This window comes from Aspergillus caelatus (genome assembly GCF_009193585.1).
Source record: "Aspergillus caelatus strain CBS 763.97 unplaced genomic scaffold BDV27scaffold_217, whole genome shotgun sequence".
NCBI lineage: Eukaryota > Fungi > Ascomycota > Eurotiomycetes > Eurotiales > Aspergillaceae > Aspergillus > Aspergillus caelatus.
In genome coordinates, this window is record NW_022475480.1 from 31645 (window position 1) to 47620 (window position 15976).

Sequence of the window (15976 nt, forward strand, 5' to 3'; positions counted from 1 at the left end):
AAAGGGTATTATATTGGCGAAATGCGGGCGCTTCTCTCGATCAAAGATGCATGAATTACTTCGCCGAAGGATTCATTCCTGCATAGACTTGGGAGCGGGACTGGAACTTTCTATACAGCGGAAATTTTTCATGATCTAACCGTTCATACTACTTCACTTCGCCCGTCAGATGTCAAGTCGGTCACCACGTGCGGTCACCCACACCTGGGTAAGCAATTGAAGTTCGTAATCTTCTCGGGCGGCACAGATGATCCTTAGGCTTAGTCTACCATTGTAAGCGGAGCAGTGGTAATGATGACCCTGCGTTAAATTTTTGAAGTATATAACCAGTGATCAAATCCCAGGGAAAGAGGGGCTACGAAGGTAAAGCAATCATACAAAAACGGGTATTCAATCCGAGAAACTTGCCGATTAGGTAACACCTGAAAATATTAACTAGTCACTGCTAGTTATTGTAGACATATAGATGTCACGTACTTGCAGCCAAAGCACGATATGTGCCAACAAGTCTCATCACTACCTGGATGTTTCAAGACCATTGCTGGAAGGTTTAACTATTCGTCATCGAGAATGTTTGTCTCTTAGGATCCCGAATTTGGAAATAAGTCATACCGACCATTAGACTCCACGAAGGACTATCTGCTGGTAGGAGGTTAGTCAAAGTAACTGACTAAATAGTATTGATCGGCACTGTGCCGTTTATACCAATGCACAATAATATACAACTCTTTTCTTTCTATTTTTTTACTTTTGTCGGGGGCCACGGGTCTAACGAGGGCCGGGGGGTAAGAGAAGGCAGAGATGGGGTTACATACGATGGCGAGGGGTCATGAGGCGCCGAGTGAGAGTATGAATGGATGCTTATATGCAGGCCCAGACCCCACAACCACCGCCAAATTGAGACGAGAGATATCACCGTGCATGACAACCCAACTGGGACCAACCATGTTATTGGCGCTTTACCTCGAGGCATACATCCTGAAACAGATACTACTTAGCTGGTTTCCTACCCTCGCCAATGAGAACCCGTTTCATCAGCCCTACGCAAGGGGGGGGGGGCCTGAATGTGACTTGAGCGCCCTTCGTATTACTCTAGAAAGAACAGATTTTTGAAGGGCAAAGGAAAAATGGAGGGGTAAAAAGAATAAAAATAGAAAAAGAAAATAAAAAGGAAGAAGAAGAGAGCAAGAGAGAAAGGGAAAAGAAACAAAAAAGAGAGAAAAAAGTTGAGCCTCATAGTTGCCAATCCTCGAGATACCTCAGACTGGGGTACAACCAAAAATAGGGCATTATCATATTGACGCATCATCCCCCCCCAAAACACACACACACACACACACCCACGGAAGATCCCTCTATCTCGCTTGACTCAACTAATTCCTTTCCAATCATCCAACATCTAGGGAAAGAAAAAGGCGGTCGGGTTGATCTGTAACGTATCAATGAGCAGGAACCTAATCTAGCAAGAGTCTTACATGTGTCATCAACCAGTTTCATGTTATAGGATATCTCGTCTAGTAGTACTTTATCGCCCCCAAATATGATGGAATGCTAGGTAATCTGCCTTACAGTTGAGCCTCGCACGGGTTGGACGCGGCGTAGACTAATAATAGTGGACAACGCAGATCATTCCTAGCAACAGAAGCAGCAGATGAGATAGAAAAAGAAGAATACACATAAAACACATACACGCACATACACAGAGAAAGATTGGTAATAACACCCATCGTATTCAAGACATGGGCAAAACAAGGCTGTTCCGCATTCTTACATATTGTCAGATGAACAATACCTTACCCATGTTTCTAGCACAGCCTTATTCAGTTCTCCATGTTCATCAAGTGTCGTCTTGTTTTATAATAAGAGAAACGATATACAATTAAAGTACCCACGCCGCCATCCACTGGGGAGAGTGAGATCTTTATCTTTAGTGTGTTGCCAAGATCAAAGGAGTTCTGTACGAACGTGGCAGAAATCGAGGCCGTGCACTCTTCCACTTCTAACATTCTTCAAGAATTTGCCCGCTTCTGGTTTCGCGCTGTCGAGGAAGCACCCATGCAGGAGCTCAGTCGGAAGTTGCCTAAATCCCTTTTCTGGAAACTGGTGCACCCGGGTGTGATTGGTCAGAAAGTATTTTGCCCTAAAACATCAAGATTAAAAAAGAGTTATCCAATTCCGGAGGGAGATGTAGCCTGTCATGTAAATGAGTGGGTCGTACGGAGTACTAAGGTACTGTACATACATACGTACTAACTCTTATTGACAACAAATTTGTCATTTGTTTAGAAATGGTGTGCGGTTGAATTACAATTATAGTTGTTTTCTTTTCTTTCCTGCTCCCTCCCTTCTCTTTTTAATATATTTTCTACCCCCTTCTATTTTTCTTTCTCATTAAGACGCCCTAATGAAGGAGCATGTACGGAGCAATACTCGCATTCTAACTAAAATACTAGTGGGATGGGGGCCGGCGGCTAATTTATTTGACCCCGAAGGAGTTTAAAATGGTGGTATTTTGACCGAATGCAACTAGTCGCAATGCCCGTAATTAAAGTTGGTAGCTATCGATATTGAGAATATGTTATCCAAATCAGAGTACGGAGTAAACACGAGTCTATGGTGTAGGAGCGTATTGACGTACTCTATCAGGAAGCTGGAGAAAAACTTAATAATTCCGTTTCATATACATTTGTAGTAGTGGAAATATATCATACTTCTGCACTTAACCCCATCGAACAGCTGGACACTGAATGATGACGAACTGATAGAAGGACAGATGGACGCAGGAAATCCGAGGTCTGCCAAAATAGCAACGTATGCAAATCATCGGATGACCGACATCAAATAAAGACGCCTTAAATTATCCTTTAGTTAGTACAACCTTGCACCTCTCGGTCTAAGAATAGGTAACCATGGAGAAAATGAGGATGAAAACGAGGTTAGTGATTCATTGTGTAACCATACTTTTTCGTCCATACATGCATTACTGGTATGACACACGCAAATTGTCACTAACCGAATGTGCAAATCTAGCCCCTTCCTGGCCGTTTCCCTTTGGAGACAGAGCCATGCACTCTCTGGGAAGCCACTTCGCTACCCTAATCCAGGGAACATTCTTGGTATTTGTAATTTACCTAGTAGTATAATACACATATATACCGTACATACAAGGGCAGCATCCGTGTTGGACCCGAAAGTGCCTCAGGTAACATGCATGGAAGGAAAAGTAAATCACCAAGAAGGGCCCCCATTAGCAATGCATGACTGTGCAACTTCCACTTTCCTTACTGATCTTTGTTGGCTCGCTCGTAAAAGATCTGGTTAGGAAAGACTATACGACCTTGGAAAATTGTCCGTTGTTACACTTGTTTCGAGGCTTTTACTTTACTATTTTATTTTATTTGTTTCTTTTTCTCTCCTTTCCAAACCTGCTACAAGGTGAGGAATTGAGGATGTCATTGAGCTGCAGCATTGTTTCTTTTTCAGCACCCCAGAGCACAGTTAAAAGAAAATGAAGAAGGGTGTAAAAAGGAAGGGAAAAAAAACGTGTGTGAAAGATCTACATTCTACATGATGTTGCTATTTGTTATCAAGTTCCTTTAGAATCTAACCAGTACGTGAAGTGTAAGGCTCATTCATCAATACAGTTGAAAAACCGCCCCCTTCTTTGGAGAATGCAGCTTCAACCTTAGCGACATGCTGCTAATGCAATATCTGGAACCACATGGCCGATGATGGTGGACAAACCCGGGGGCTGTTGGTTCAGCACAGCCTGATCTTGCTCATTTTCCTTGGTTGTCAATCCCCTCCCCCCCTCTCGGTCTTTTCGGTCATCGGAGGGTCCGCTTCAACAGCCTCACAACCTGGGATTCCATCAGCCCGCCAACCAATTTGCGATGCAGCCCTGCACATCCGCGTATCCATTCGGGAAAAGTTCCCTACCAACACATGGTCAAGCCATGCATACTAATGGCTCCCTGCCCCCAAGCCCCCAGGCATTTCACCTGTTGCGAAACACTAATGTTACCGGACCCCCCAAAAAAAAAAAAAAAGAAAAGAAAAGAAAACAAGAAAAAAAAAGTAATTCTATTTAATCCTATTTAAAAAAATATTATTATCTATTTAATCAAATTAAACTAAAATTAAAATCAACCCATAGAGAAAAAGAGAAGATTAATCGGAACACGGGATTATCACTGTTATCGCAACGGCTCAATCGCTGTCATGGGTTGTTTTGGACTCGGAGACCGGGGCTTAGCAAGCAATGAGCTACATGTAGGCTGTTTCTCTAGTGGGTTGACCATGGCTCCAACTCTTCTTTAAATACTACGTGATTCCTTTCTCTGTTTTAGGTTCCGATGGTAAATCATCATTGACGGCTTTGACCACTTGAATCTGAATCTATATAGCCAATCTTTCTTCCATTCTTTGTTCTTGTGCCGCTCTTCCTCGATTTTACTTTGATCTCATTAAGTCTACCAATCGTAGACGGACGAAACTCTGTTCCACTATCTTATCATATCATATATAGTTGGGAGTTGGGAGATTCCCTCTGCTATTCTTTCCCACATCCTTTATCTGCCCAAGATGCACCGATCAAGCAGTCATACCTACCAAACAACCGGCTCAAGAGGCTCGTCGAGTCACGCCAGCAGCAGTGCCTTCAGTCCGAATGCCAATCCTAACGAAGACTGGACCAAGATATCAGATCTTGCCGAGCGGCGGCGTATTCAGAACCGAATTGCGCAGCGCAATTACCGTAAGTGTGCCGCTATCGAGAAAATGATATGGGCAGCTATTCTGACTTGGGCATTGTATTAGGCAAAAAGCTCAAGCGCCGCCTAGAGGATCTTGAGAAGAGGGCTGCCTCAGCTTCAGAATCCCCAGAACGGTCCAACGAGAGGTCTGAAGCGCCGAAGAGTTCGCATCCCACCAAGCCTCGTACTAGGAACTCTCGCGCTTCCAAGTCGAACGGGGATGCCACGAGACGGGCTACAGCAGAGAGGATCACAGCCTATGATGGTTATGCAGCACATGATGACAGGGGGGCGATGTTCTCCCATCAATGTACGCGCCAGCTCTCCGCATCACCCCCGCCTGTGTACTCTTATCCTTCATATTCCCACTTGGAACCCTACGGGCAGTCCCCATATGGACAGCCACATCCCTATCATTCGATCCCGAGTACCTACAGTGAGATGTATCACGGAGAGTATGGGACATCAGTGCCATCTATTCTCCCCGTCACAATGACTACGACAGGCCCAGTCAAGAGGCCGCATATCTACGCGGACGAAGATATTGTGAGCCCTTTTAGCATGAGCTATGCATCCATGGCTGGCATCGATTTGTGTCCGAGTTCTCAACACCTTTCAGAGTCCAATATCCCTGTACATACCCCTCCCCGTTCATTGAGCCGATCTGCAAGAAATCCCACATTCAGCAAGACTAATTCCCTGCCTTCAGATGCCGCCGCTGTCGCACGTTTGCAGCGATGATCACTCCTCCCCATCGACACCAGCGGAGCCGCCCAATCTGGCATGCCCTCTTACTCCCGAGTCGGACCCGTGCTCTCCCCACTCGTACCCTCTATTTTAATGACGTGATTTGGTTTGCTTTCGGCGATGGCTCGTTGTAACGACTGGTATGATAAATTGGGTTATGTGCACCGTGGAGTTTTATCTTGTTGGGCATGGGATGCCATCTGTTTTCAAACATGACAAGACATATGGCAGGGCGCAACTTTACAGGGCCTTGGGTTCGGGTGATGTGACAGCTTGATTGATACATTGCGGTTGGCGTTCCGGCTATTATGGGAGCTTGATTAGTGGCCACGATACAACCTTCCTCCTGTGGTCTCTCATCATTAGTGTTATTATTATCATTATTGTGATTTATATTCTCCTACAATTCATGCTTTCTTGACCTCATCACAGACTACGACTTGAAGTTCCTTGTGTGTGCATGTGTGTGCATGTGTGTGTGTGTGTGTGTGTGTGTTTTTCTTCCCTCTCTTTTTCTTGGGGGTGAAAACCATTGACAATGGGGTCTCGACCAATCGGTTCCTCTTTGGGTGTTGGTTGGCCTTAGGCTATGTATAGATCGTACATACTTACAGCTTGGCCCCCAAACAAGTTGCGGGCCTCTTCGGGCTGCTCGCTAGATTTTGGGCTAGACTGAAGAGAGTTCTTGTTGAACTTGTTTAGAAATATTTTCAACTGTATCGATTTGTATTTTTTTTTTTAATTTAATTTCTTATTTTTCGGTTTCCTTTCGCCCAATTACTTGCCTAGGTTGACTTAGGTGCTTCTAGCGGGAGCCTGAGGCGTTCCATCATCTCTTCCTGTTTCATTTCTTTTTTTTTATACTCTTCCTTCAACCTTGGGTGACTCTTAAACTAACAATGATGCCTAGTGATCGCAAAAAATTTCAGATTCAGGTATGGTTGCCTACAGGGTTGTCCCAAAAGGAATCATACCTGGACGATATGCCCTAAGTTAATCTGCTCAACTAAGTGACATCTCGCGGGGGCTCGCTAGAAAGCGGGTATGGGTATACTAGTACTTACGCAGGTAGCTCCAGACGAATGTTGGCACCTGGGTATTGACCCCATTTACCCTTCAAGGCATAACAGCCCTTGACGGGCCCCATTCCGGCGCCATCCGTCCGGCACGCGGTAAAATCAAAAGGCTCCTTCTAACGCCCGGGCCAGAACAGGACCCCCCCTTGCACTCAACTTGCGGATACCCTTTATTTTTCATTTTTCATTAACATATTTTTTTTTTTACAAAAAAGTAAAAAAAAAAATAATAATTTATTTGATTTTGATTTGCTCTCTCGGCTTTGGCCCATGGAATAGATTGATTGCGAAGATTCGGTCTCTGGAATCTGAAATAGGCGCTTGCAGTGGGGCTCTGCGCGAGAAACGAACATGCTGCGCCTCCACCACTCCATGGTGACGTGGTTTGGTGTATGTATGTATACATCTATGGGGGCTATTCTCATGGGTTGAATTAATTAATTCAATTATTCTGTGGAAATTGTCGAGAAACTAGCTTCAGCCTTGCAAGCTTTGCCCTGGACTCTGAATCACTGACCTCGTGCTACTGCTACTTCTGAGAGATGAACAATGAGTGGACAACGATATGTTCTGGCTCTTTACTTTTGACACTTTTGAAGGAAGACTCGTTTTGAGGCCCTTGTCTCGATTGGATGTGGTGTCCAGTGCAGGACAGTTGCATGGCCTGAGCCATTAGTGGGAAGTGTATATATTGATGTTTATGCATGAAGTAAATGTTCCACCCAGTATGATTAAGAAAGATATTAGAGGATCCATTATCAAATTGAGCCTCCTAAGTATGGACAACTACCACCCTGCCTAACAGGGTCCCACGGGACTTGATCCCGTCCTACTCTCAGTCAAATCTCGGGGAACAGTTCGGGCTCTGCACGCCCTGGTACCAGCAAGGCAACCTGATCCTTGATAGAGACCTTATGGTTGTAGATGTGCTGGAAAGTCAATAGCAACAACAATTCAGCCACATGATAGGGATTGATGAGCCGCTACCAATTACCTGTTCCGGTTACCTCGAAGCATCATTGGTAGTCTGAAAATACATTGCATATTTACTATACTATTACTCGGAAGGGAAAATGATAGATTTTTATTTTTATTTTTCTTTTCTTTCCTTTTCTGTTTTCTCCCCGCCCCTTTCTCGTTCAGCCTGTCTTTCTTGTTTGTCAGGTATGGCGTCAATTTCCACCGTATTAACTTCATTTCGGGCCTGTTGTGGTACAGGCCACTCGCCTTAAAGGGCCACGGAACTTTTGACCTGATGGTCAGCCTTATGCCATATCCATTAAATCATGACAGAGAGCAATAGATGATCAGCCTCTTGGTCCGAAGGTGGCCCCAATTTAAAACACCCGAGCGAGCCAATCAGCGTGGTGAGCGAGCAAACTGAATGCTGACAGCCCGCACGGGGTTTGGTACCAGTGGGTTTTATGATTGATTGGGTACGACTTCCCCACCTTGACAGAGACAGAGACAGTAGTACAGTACGTATCTTAACTCAAATGGGGGGTTATCCAGCGCCACTAAAGGTAGTCGTATCTACGACGTTACATGGATTGAAAACCGGCAATCGGAAAGCAGGGGAGCCATTAGGATTTAATCTCGAACTTATTTCATGCGTGACAATTCATGAAGTGGTGGTGGTGATACTTGACTCGATAGTCACAACTCGTATCCGGCTAAGCCGTCGACTTTTGTCCTTGCGTTAGTGTGGAATCGAAACTCTCGACTTCGGTCTTGGATTCGTGAAGGATGGTTACGCAAGGCGGCTCAAAGGAGGCCAATTAATTCGTCTATTGAGGTTCATGATACCGGCGAAACCCGAGGAACAGTTGTTGGGAATTGATCGAGTACGTATTTCAAATTTGCATGATTTGACACCCCCCTCCGTGAGAGATTTTTAGAGGATTGTCCGACATGAATACGAAAGACACGAAGAATCCCTGTTGTTGGGAGATAAATGGGGTCTTAACTAACGATTCGGGTAATTTTCAACGAGAAGGAAATTGACTATATGATGAGTGACTATTGACGGTGCATGCCTTAGCGTGCATCATTAGCATGCGCGCGTGGCTATTGATGAAGATTACGGGACATATTCTAGACCTTATTTCTATTGTCGCTTATCCAATTCGCTAAAGTTCATCCACATACTCCGTATACACAGAGTACATACACCGTTTTTATATCGACCGTTACTGATAGGAAACCAAAAAAAGAAAAGAAAAGAAAAGAAAAGAAAAGAAAAGAGAGAGAGAGAGAGAGAGAATCCCAAAAAGTAAATTAAGATGACACTTTCCTAATTAAGAATCCCTATCAATCTGTAATATATCAAATCATTTCATTAACAGTGTAACCCACCTGAGAAATGCCTCGAGCCAAGCCTTTTATGATCGACTCTCCATTCGGACAAACCCCGAGCTCTTCAGCTTACTCTCGGGGAGTATCACCAACAAAATACAAAGTACATGAGATTTCCAACGACTCGTTTGCATTACCCAAAGTGAAATAGCAGCTGGTGATAGGCCCATCTTGACAGATTGGGTCGAGCAAGTACTCGTTAACCTGCTATACCTATTAACCATATCCAAGAGTATTGACACTCTCAAATCTCGACGAACAACTGATGATGCTCGGTTGCTTCCAATCCACTTCAACAAATGAAATGGTGAAATAAAGATTAAACACTGTTCACCGTTCCTCTTAGCTGCGTATGAATCATACTGCCCTTTCTGTTTACGAACTAACCAAATGTTTCTTTACTCAGGTGAGACACCTCTTGTTGTTCGATGAGCTTTCCTATCACGTCTACAATTTTACATTTAAGTCTTACCGTGGGGCCTACTCCTGAGATTAGTAGCAATCTCTAAACGTATACTAATAGTCTCCCGAAAACCAAACGAATCGTTCCATGCAGGGAAATGGCATTATTTCAAACAACCCAAGCGCTTCAATTGGGGACTTCAAAAATATGTTTAGTGCTCGGTTCTATAAATTGAGCTCATATCAACGACTTCAAGCTCACGGCTCGATAATTCTACGTATGCCTCCTCAAAACAGCACCCGTACACTCACCTCACACTTCGCAGGGAAGAGCAAATATTGACGTCTCCTATGGTATATATCTTTCCTGCGTCATAATAGGCAAAAGTATCCGCAGCGCTTTCCCGGCGAATATTCAAGGCTTTTCTGTCTTCCTTCTTCTTCTTCTTTTTTTTTTTTTTTTTTTCTTTGGCATATGCCTCGCCATCGCCAACATATAAGTATGTAGAATAGAAGAGCACCCAAAGTTGATGTTCTCTGGCTCTGCCTCTCACCCCGTGTAGAACCATCCTCCTGAAGTGACTGATGTTGGAATTCGTTCTCTAAATAGAACACGACACAGACACCTAAACAAAACATAGTCCTAGAAAATCCATACATTCAAGGATATGAAGGTCAACATGAACTATATCCGAGGAAAGAACAGCTAACCAGCATTCTGATACATGGCATAAGTCTCGCTTTTGACTATATGTAAGTAAGGTAGGTAGGAATGCAGGTGAGAGCGGTACGGTCTTGTCATTGCATGGTCTGCTGGAGAGTATATAGTTCCTTTCCATAGCATTATCTTTGTTGATCTCTATGATAGACAGGTTGTATCTTCACTTCATTTCCCTCTTTATTGTTGCTCGACTAAATCTCTGAAATAGACTATGCACTGTTCAATGGGTGCATACGGGAGATCAAAAGCGACGAGCAATGCTAGGTGCAGTATGATGCCGAACAGAGCCCTGTGTCCGATGATATGCGACGGAAATCACGCTTTCATGTTTGAAGGAGTCAACTACAATCAGCCGGGCCATCAACATTCAAAGTTTTAATTCCATGATTGCTCTGTGTACTGTACTCGAACGTGAATCTGTACGCCAGGAAGACGGAAAAGTCGACCCGAAGACGCCTTGATGCAGTCAAAGAAATGAGACATGATTCAGTGAACATAGACAAGACATACATGAATAGTTGATGAAGGAAGGAATGGGTGGGAGTTGTGGGATGATAGGCGAAAAGAAGACACACAAAAGAAAGGGAAAAAAACTTCAGTTAATGTTTGAGAGGACCATGGGCCACGAGGTAGTAGTGATAAAAAGGAAAAGAACCACAAAAGTCAACATGCGCGCTTCCATCACTTCCACACTAATTTCCTTCTAAATATTTCTTTCCCACCGCCCAAAAGAGTTTTAATAATGATAGCTGTTTTGTTCGTTTATCCCGCCTCGGCGCCGTTAATGCTCATTTGATCAGGGTTGTACCGCCGTCTCCGCATAGGTGCCTTTTTCCTCTTTGCGATCGCAGAGTTCTGCGCTCCTCCTGCAGGAGCGGCGCCCATTTCTGTATCGCCGTCGTTGTCGGCTTCCCTACGAGCTGCTTCATATCGAGCCATCTCATTGAGTTCTTCAACATCCGTGGGCTTCATCCGTAGCCATTTCATACGTGGCCCGGTCCGGGACCGCTCCGAAACCCGGAATCCATAAATCCGTGATTCGTAGATTTTGCCCAGTCCAAGTCCGGGGCAGAAATTGGCCGTCCGCACTCCGTTGACCTCCACCGGCTGATGAGCAGGGGGAACGTCGGGAGAGACCTGGTTATTTACTGAAGATGACCGTGTCGGCGATACAAGAGAGCTATCGAGCCGAGGACCAATGTCCAAATCAGGGAATGTCATGAAAAATAAGCATCCAAAAGTAGTTCCAAAGAAGGCACCATCAACAGAGTGGAATCGACTGTTTGGGGGCGTATACAGATCCTGACAGCTCGGACAAAAGAGCTTCACCGTCTCTTGGCCTGGAGTATCGGACCGACCAACCGGTAGAACCTTGCATCCATTGCAGTAGACGCGGGGGCAGACGCCAAAATGCTGCATCTCGTACTTTTCCAGCATCTGCTGTATGCCCGGCCGAGAAGTGATATATCTCTGATGAATTAAACCGTAGAGCAGCTCAGCAGAGCTCTCTATCACGCTCAGATCACTGGCCACCCGCGTATGCCTTCGGTCACCCGCTCGCCGATACCCGGGGGGCTTCTCATCACCTAATATTTCATCCTCGTCTTCTTCTTCCTCTTCCTCTTCCTCTTCGTCCTCATCCTCCTCTGGTTCTACATCTAAAATCATCTCCAATGCCTCCTTGTACATCGGCACCTGTGACTGCAGTCCCGTCAAATTGAAGTCATCTTCGATGAAATCCTCCGACACCTCGGCAAAGAACTCATGGCCCATGAGGGAGCAAAAGGAGGAGATCCATGACTCTGGGGCACCTTCCGATGACGACATATCGAACGAATCGGACGCAGATGATGAGGGCGTTGATTCTGACAGTTGACTCAGATCCAGCCTGTCTAGGCCGTCGGCCAACGCCGAACCTGTCTCTCTCGACACGTTGCCGAGCTACCGGTAAAAACCGTTCTGGGGTGATCTCGTAAAGAGATAGGCCTCTGACAACTTGCACCAGCTGACACTATGTCCCGGCCCAAGTCGCTTTCGCACAGGAATCCCCCGATCTAGGAGATTAGGAGCCTTGTTCAATGAAGGCAAGACTGGAGTACCCTTAGAGGCCAAGAAACAAGCGAACGAGTCTGTCTGATAGGCCCAAGGGTCATAACAATGTGCGAAACGAGACTTATTGTGCGATGAGGCGGCGTTGACGTGATAGCGATAAATTCCCCCCACTAGTAAGGAGACGACTTCAGAAGATCATGGAAATTGGAGACAAAGTTCGGATATTGGCAATTATCGATCCTTGGCGGGCACAGTGAGCAATAAATCCGGGAGTCCCTGTCTCTTCTTCCCTTCCTTGATTGTGCAGTGATTGATCGCCGCAGTCGAGGGGTTCTCCGAAATTAGGTTTCGTGGGGCGGTGGAAAAAGATGTTTGCCAGCGGTCCCAGTTGCCGTAGCCGTCGCGGACTAGATAGAAGTGGAGAGATCCCTCAACGTCGAAGGTGTGGTCTCACAAACCGTAGGTCGTCAGTTGGGCATGGCTTCTGGTTTGATTGGGATTCAAGAGGATGGGTGGTTGGCAAGAGAACTTAGGTTAACTCTCCAGCCCTCCGACTGACGGCAGCCATGCGGGGTCACGTGCAGGGAATGAGGGTTGGGTCTCGACCGTCCATGATCTACTTGTATTACTACTTGCTTCTCCTACTCCTACCATTTGTTATCTGCACTCAGAAAATATAGAATGATTACTTTATCGACACTGTATCAAGGTGGTTCCCACCGTTGGTCAGGTTCGCCCACAAAGAAGACCCGAGTGGGACTTTTTGGAAAAGAATAATCTCACTATATACACACCGCATCGATAGACATACAAGCGTATCCCTTAGAACAAGTCCCTGATGGCTCGTGATAATTCACCGTCGTCTCCCAGAATTCCTGAAAGGCCTTCCCCCGTGTTTTGGATTTCGCCATCGGGTCCTACAAACCCGCCCAGCCCATCCTGCGTTGTGCTCGGCGCAATGAAGTTGCCGAATCCTCCAACAGCCTCGAACAGCGTTGTCAGCTCATGGCTCATCTGAAGCCCATTTAATGGGCTACTTCCGAGTTCATTAACCCCATTCATAGGGCCATATACCGATAGATCTTCAATCGGATGGCCAGCCAAACCGGCCATAGCGACAGCTGCCGTAGAATGAGGGTCATTAGAATCTGACCCAAAGGGACGCACAAGCACGCCCAGCCTTTCACCAATTTTTCGAAGGCCTTTGATGGCCTTCCACAACCGTTTCGATACGTAGGACTTCGTGCTAAAGCCGTTGACTAGATCAAGTGCCATGTAGAACTCGTCTCGGACCTGCCGGTTGAACTCCGTGGGCGCATGGCAAACGGCGAGAAAAAGGACAGCCAGAGCGGCAACAAGGAAATAGTTGAATGTAATCTGTTGAGTGCGGTAAATGTCGGAAGTTTGATTCAGCCGTGTAAGCACACGAACCGTATCTTTGGCAACATCCACCACAGTCTGGGCATGGCCCTTATCTTCGGAGATGCTACCTGCTGAGTGAAGAACCGGTCGGTAGATAAGAATGCGAAGCTGGTTCATGCGCAAATATAACAGCACACGTAGTCGTCGAAGACCACGGTTCGCTGACTCGCCATGCTTTGGTGACTGCACTGGATAGAACTTCAAGGCATCTGGAACGTGCTTGTACCACTGGAGAATTTGATAGTCCAAATAGCCGATTTCATCCCGACGTATGTCCGTTGTTCCCTCTGAGCCAAGTCCAGAGTACCAAATCTTTGAGCTAATGCGGTTATAGGAAATCATACACCTTAGGTACGGTAGCGATGCATCCTAAATGTCTGTTAGCAACAGATACCCTGGATGGGACGGTTGTAAGCATATCCTACCGGCTCTGGTAAGTTCGGATCAATATCTTCATCTTGAATAACAAACGGCAGCCCAGTACCAAGACTCCAGCGCCTATCCAAGCTATAGGTCGCCCAGAAGATCTTGATGATCTCTGGCCATTGATCTTCGTTAGGAAATGACTTCGCCAACGCATCTCGTCGATGCAGGCCGAGTTCAAGGCACATGCGAGCAGCTAACCCGATGAGACGGTAGGCCATGGCATCGTCGTCAGTATGGAAATGGTAGGTTGCCTTATCATGAGATGTTAGTTATCAAAAAGCCTGCGCGATGAATCAGAATAACATACCACGATGCCGAAGAGCTGAATGGTTCTAATGTCTAATGGCTCCCAAATCTTGGACTCAATAACCGGTTTCACACTCAGATAAAGGCGTTGACCAAGCTCGCTCTGGCCACCACCCTCCACGACCAGTGTTGTAGCAAGAATCATCTTTATAAGGTTTGTATTGTCGTCTTGGAGACCATCTGAGCCGGGCAGCGCTCGTTGTGCAAATCCAGTGCGCGTTGCAGCCTCCATAAAAGTGTAGAGTAGGTTGATTTGCTGCGTCACCTTTTCGATTTCGAAAAGCGGATACATGATCCCAATCTCTTCTTCGTAGATTTGGCATAGTCGTATAGCATCTTCACGTTTAATGGCCCATATAGGATCTTTAGTAGGATGGATAGGAGGCGCGAATGGTGTGACATGGGGAGGTGAGCCAGCAGGTGTCGCATGAGCCGTGGTCAGGTCGTCGGTTATCACTTCTTCTGTCGGAGCGATGCCCATGTTTTGAAGGCTAGATCTTGCTACATTGAAATTGAAAGTCGAGCTCGTGGGGCCATGGAACCGGGGATGCCTCACACGTGGTTTGGCCAGCCCAGCATGCATAGAAGTAAACACAGGCTGCGATCCATCTCGCGAGAAGCTGTCGAAGTTCGGCGAATCAATGGAAGATCTCTGCGAACGGAGCTCACTTAGACTACTGAAAAGGCTGTTGACCTGGTCCTGCAGAGTCGTAATCTGATCTTTCATGGAGCGGAATTCACTATTCAGGGTGGATATAGATTAGCCGTGGTAAGCGCAGAATACAGGGGAGTTCGGTCAACATACTCCGAATCCTTGAAGTTATTGTTGCAGCAATTAGGGGCATATCGACCTATCAAAACATGATTAACCGCATGACACATGGGCGAGGACCGCTGGCCCTTGGGAGGACAGAGGTGCGGCTGTTGTTCCGTCTACTAACATTCGAGATTGAGGTGTCCACATCGTTGACACGGTACCTGACCGTTACACTTAATCTTCCGTCGCTTGCATTCATTGCTGGAAGTACAGTACCAAGACTAGTCAGCTCCACTGCCGCAAGATATCACGAGACACAAACCGATATGGCATATGGCATATGGCATGTGGCATGTTCTCCAGAGGGGTTAGGATCGGACGATCAAGATCCGGGGTCATACCAGGCAATAGAGATGTAACGATTCCGCTTCGTGCGCGTATGAGTTCCGTTGGTCTGTTCCGCTTTCCGCTTCGCACTATCACCCTCCACAGGGGCATTCTGATCGCCTGATACCGATTTCGACGTCGTTGTATCTACCGGAGTGGTCTCCGAAGCCATCTTGACGGTCTTTTAGGGTGCGATGAGCCGGTATGGGAACGAGCGATGGCAGCAACCGGTGCGGAGAGATTCCTTTCGACTTTCATTCAATTGGGTGCGCGGGGTTTCCGTTTTCCCCAGACCACACCAGCCCTGAATAGGCAAGGATTTGCGAGCCTCGGACAATTCCGTGAGATTCACTGGTAAATTGGTACGTAGTAGTAGAATCAATTTTAAATGAGTACTTACTAAATACTTGATAAATCGTTGGGGGTGCTAAATACTAGCCGAAGTACTCTAGTTCGGCAGTCATTGCTTGCCTTCATTAGTAAACTGTAAAATAGGCCCCAGCCACTGAATCATTATGAGCTGTCAGGACTATTTGAAAAGTTCCTAAGATATTAGGTCAATAACCGTTGG

At 46.1% G+C, this 15976-nt stretch overlaps 5 protein-coding genes across 5 annotated transcripts; 2 read left to right on the top strand and 3 right to left on the bottom strand.

Annotated features, from left to right (window-relative positions):
• Positions 1-1055: 1055 nt before the first annotated feature.
• On the bottom strand, positions 1056-1843 carry BDV27DRAFT_134703 (uncharacterized protein; the record flags this gene model as incomplete). Its single annotated transcript, XM_032068350.1, has 1 exon — positions 1056-1843. A coding segment is annotated over exon 1 (217 nt), but the record flags the coding sequence as incomplete, so codon positions are not given.
• Positions 1844-3229: 1386 nt separating this feature from the next.
• BDV27DRAFT_134706 (uncharacterized protein) lies at positions 3230-3956 on the top strand. The gene has a single exon (XM_032068351.1). It carries the CDS (start codon positions 3258-3260, stop codon positions 3510-3512), a length of 255 nt encoding a protein of 84 aa, XP_031923415.1. The 5' UTR covers positions 3230-3257; the 3' UTR covers positions 3513-3956.
• Positions 3957-4279: 323 nt separating this feature from the next.
• BDV27DRAFT_134708 (bZIP transcription factor) lies at positions 4280-6100 on the top strand. The gene is made up of 3 exons (XM_032068352.1): positions 4280-4756; positions 4819-5387; positions 5464-6100. The coding sequence occupies exons 1-3, from the start codon at positions 4585-4587 to the stop codon at positions 5593-5595; spliced, it is 873 nt and encodes a 290-aa protein (XP_031923416.1). The 5' UTR covers positions 4280-4584; the 3' UTR covers positions 5596-6100.
• A 4308-nt stretch (positions 6101-10408) lies between these two features.
• On the bottom strand, positions 10409-12612 carry BDV27DRAFT_134714 (casein kinase II subunit beta). Its single transcript, XM_032068353.1, has one exon. It carries the CDS (start codon positions 11880-11882, stop codon positions 10818-10820), a length of 1065 nt encoding a protein of 354 aa, XP_031923417.1. The 5' UTR covers positions 11883-12612; the 3' UTR covers positions 10409-10817.
• Positions 12613-12780: 168 nt separating this feature from the next.
• BDV27DRAFT_134717 (transcription factor domain-containing protein) lies at positions 12781-15693 on the bottom strand. The gene is made up of 6 exons (XM_032068354.1): positions 15420-15693; positions 15203-15279; positions 15067-15112; positions 14263-15001; positions 13955-14206; positions 12781-13898 (listed from the first exon to the last, which is right to left on the bottom strand). Exons 1-6 carry the CDS (start codon positions 15575-15577, stop codon positions 12930-12932), a joined length of 2241 nt encoding a protein of 746 aa, XP_031923418.1. The 5' UTR covers positions 15578-15693; the 3' UTR covers positions 12781-12929.
• Positions 15694-15976: the final 283 nt, after the last annotated feature.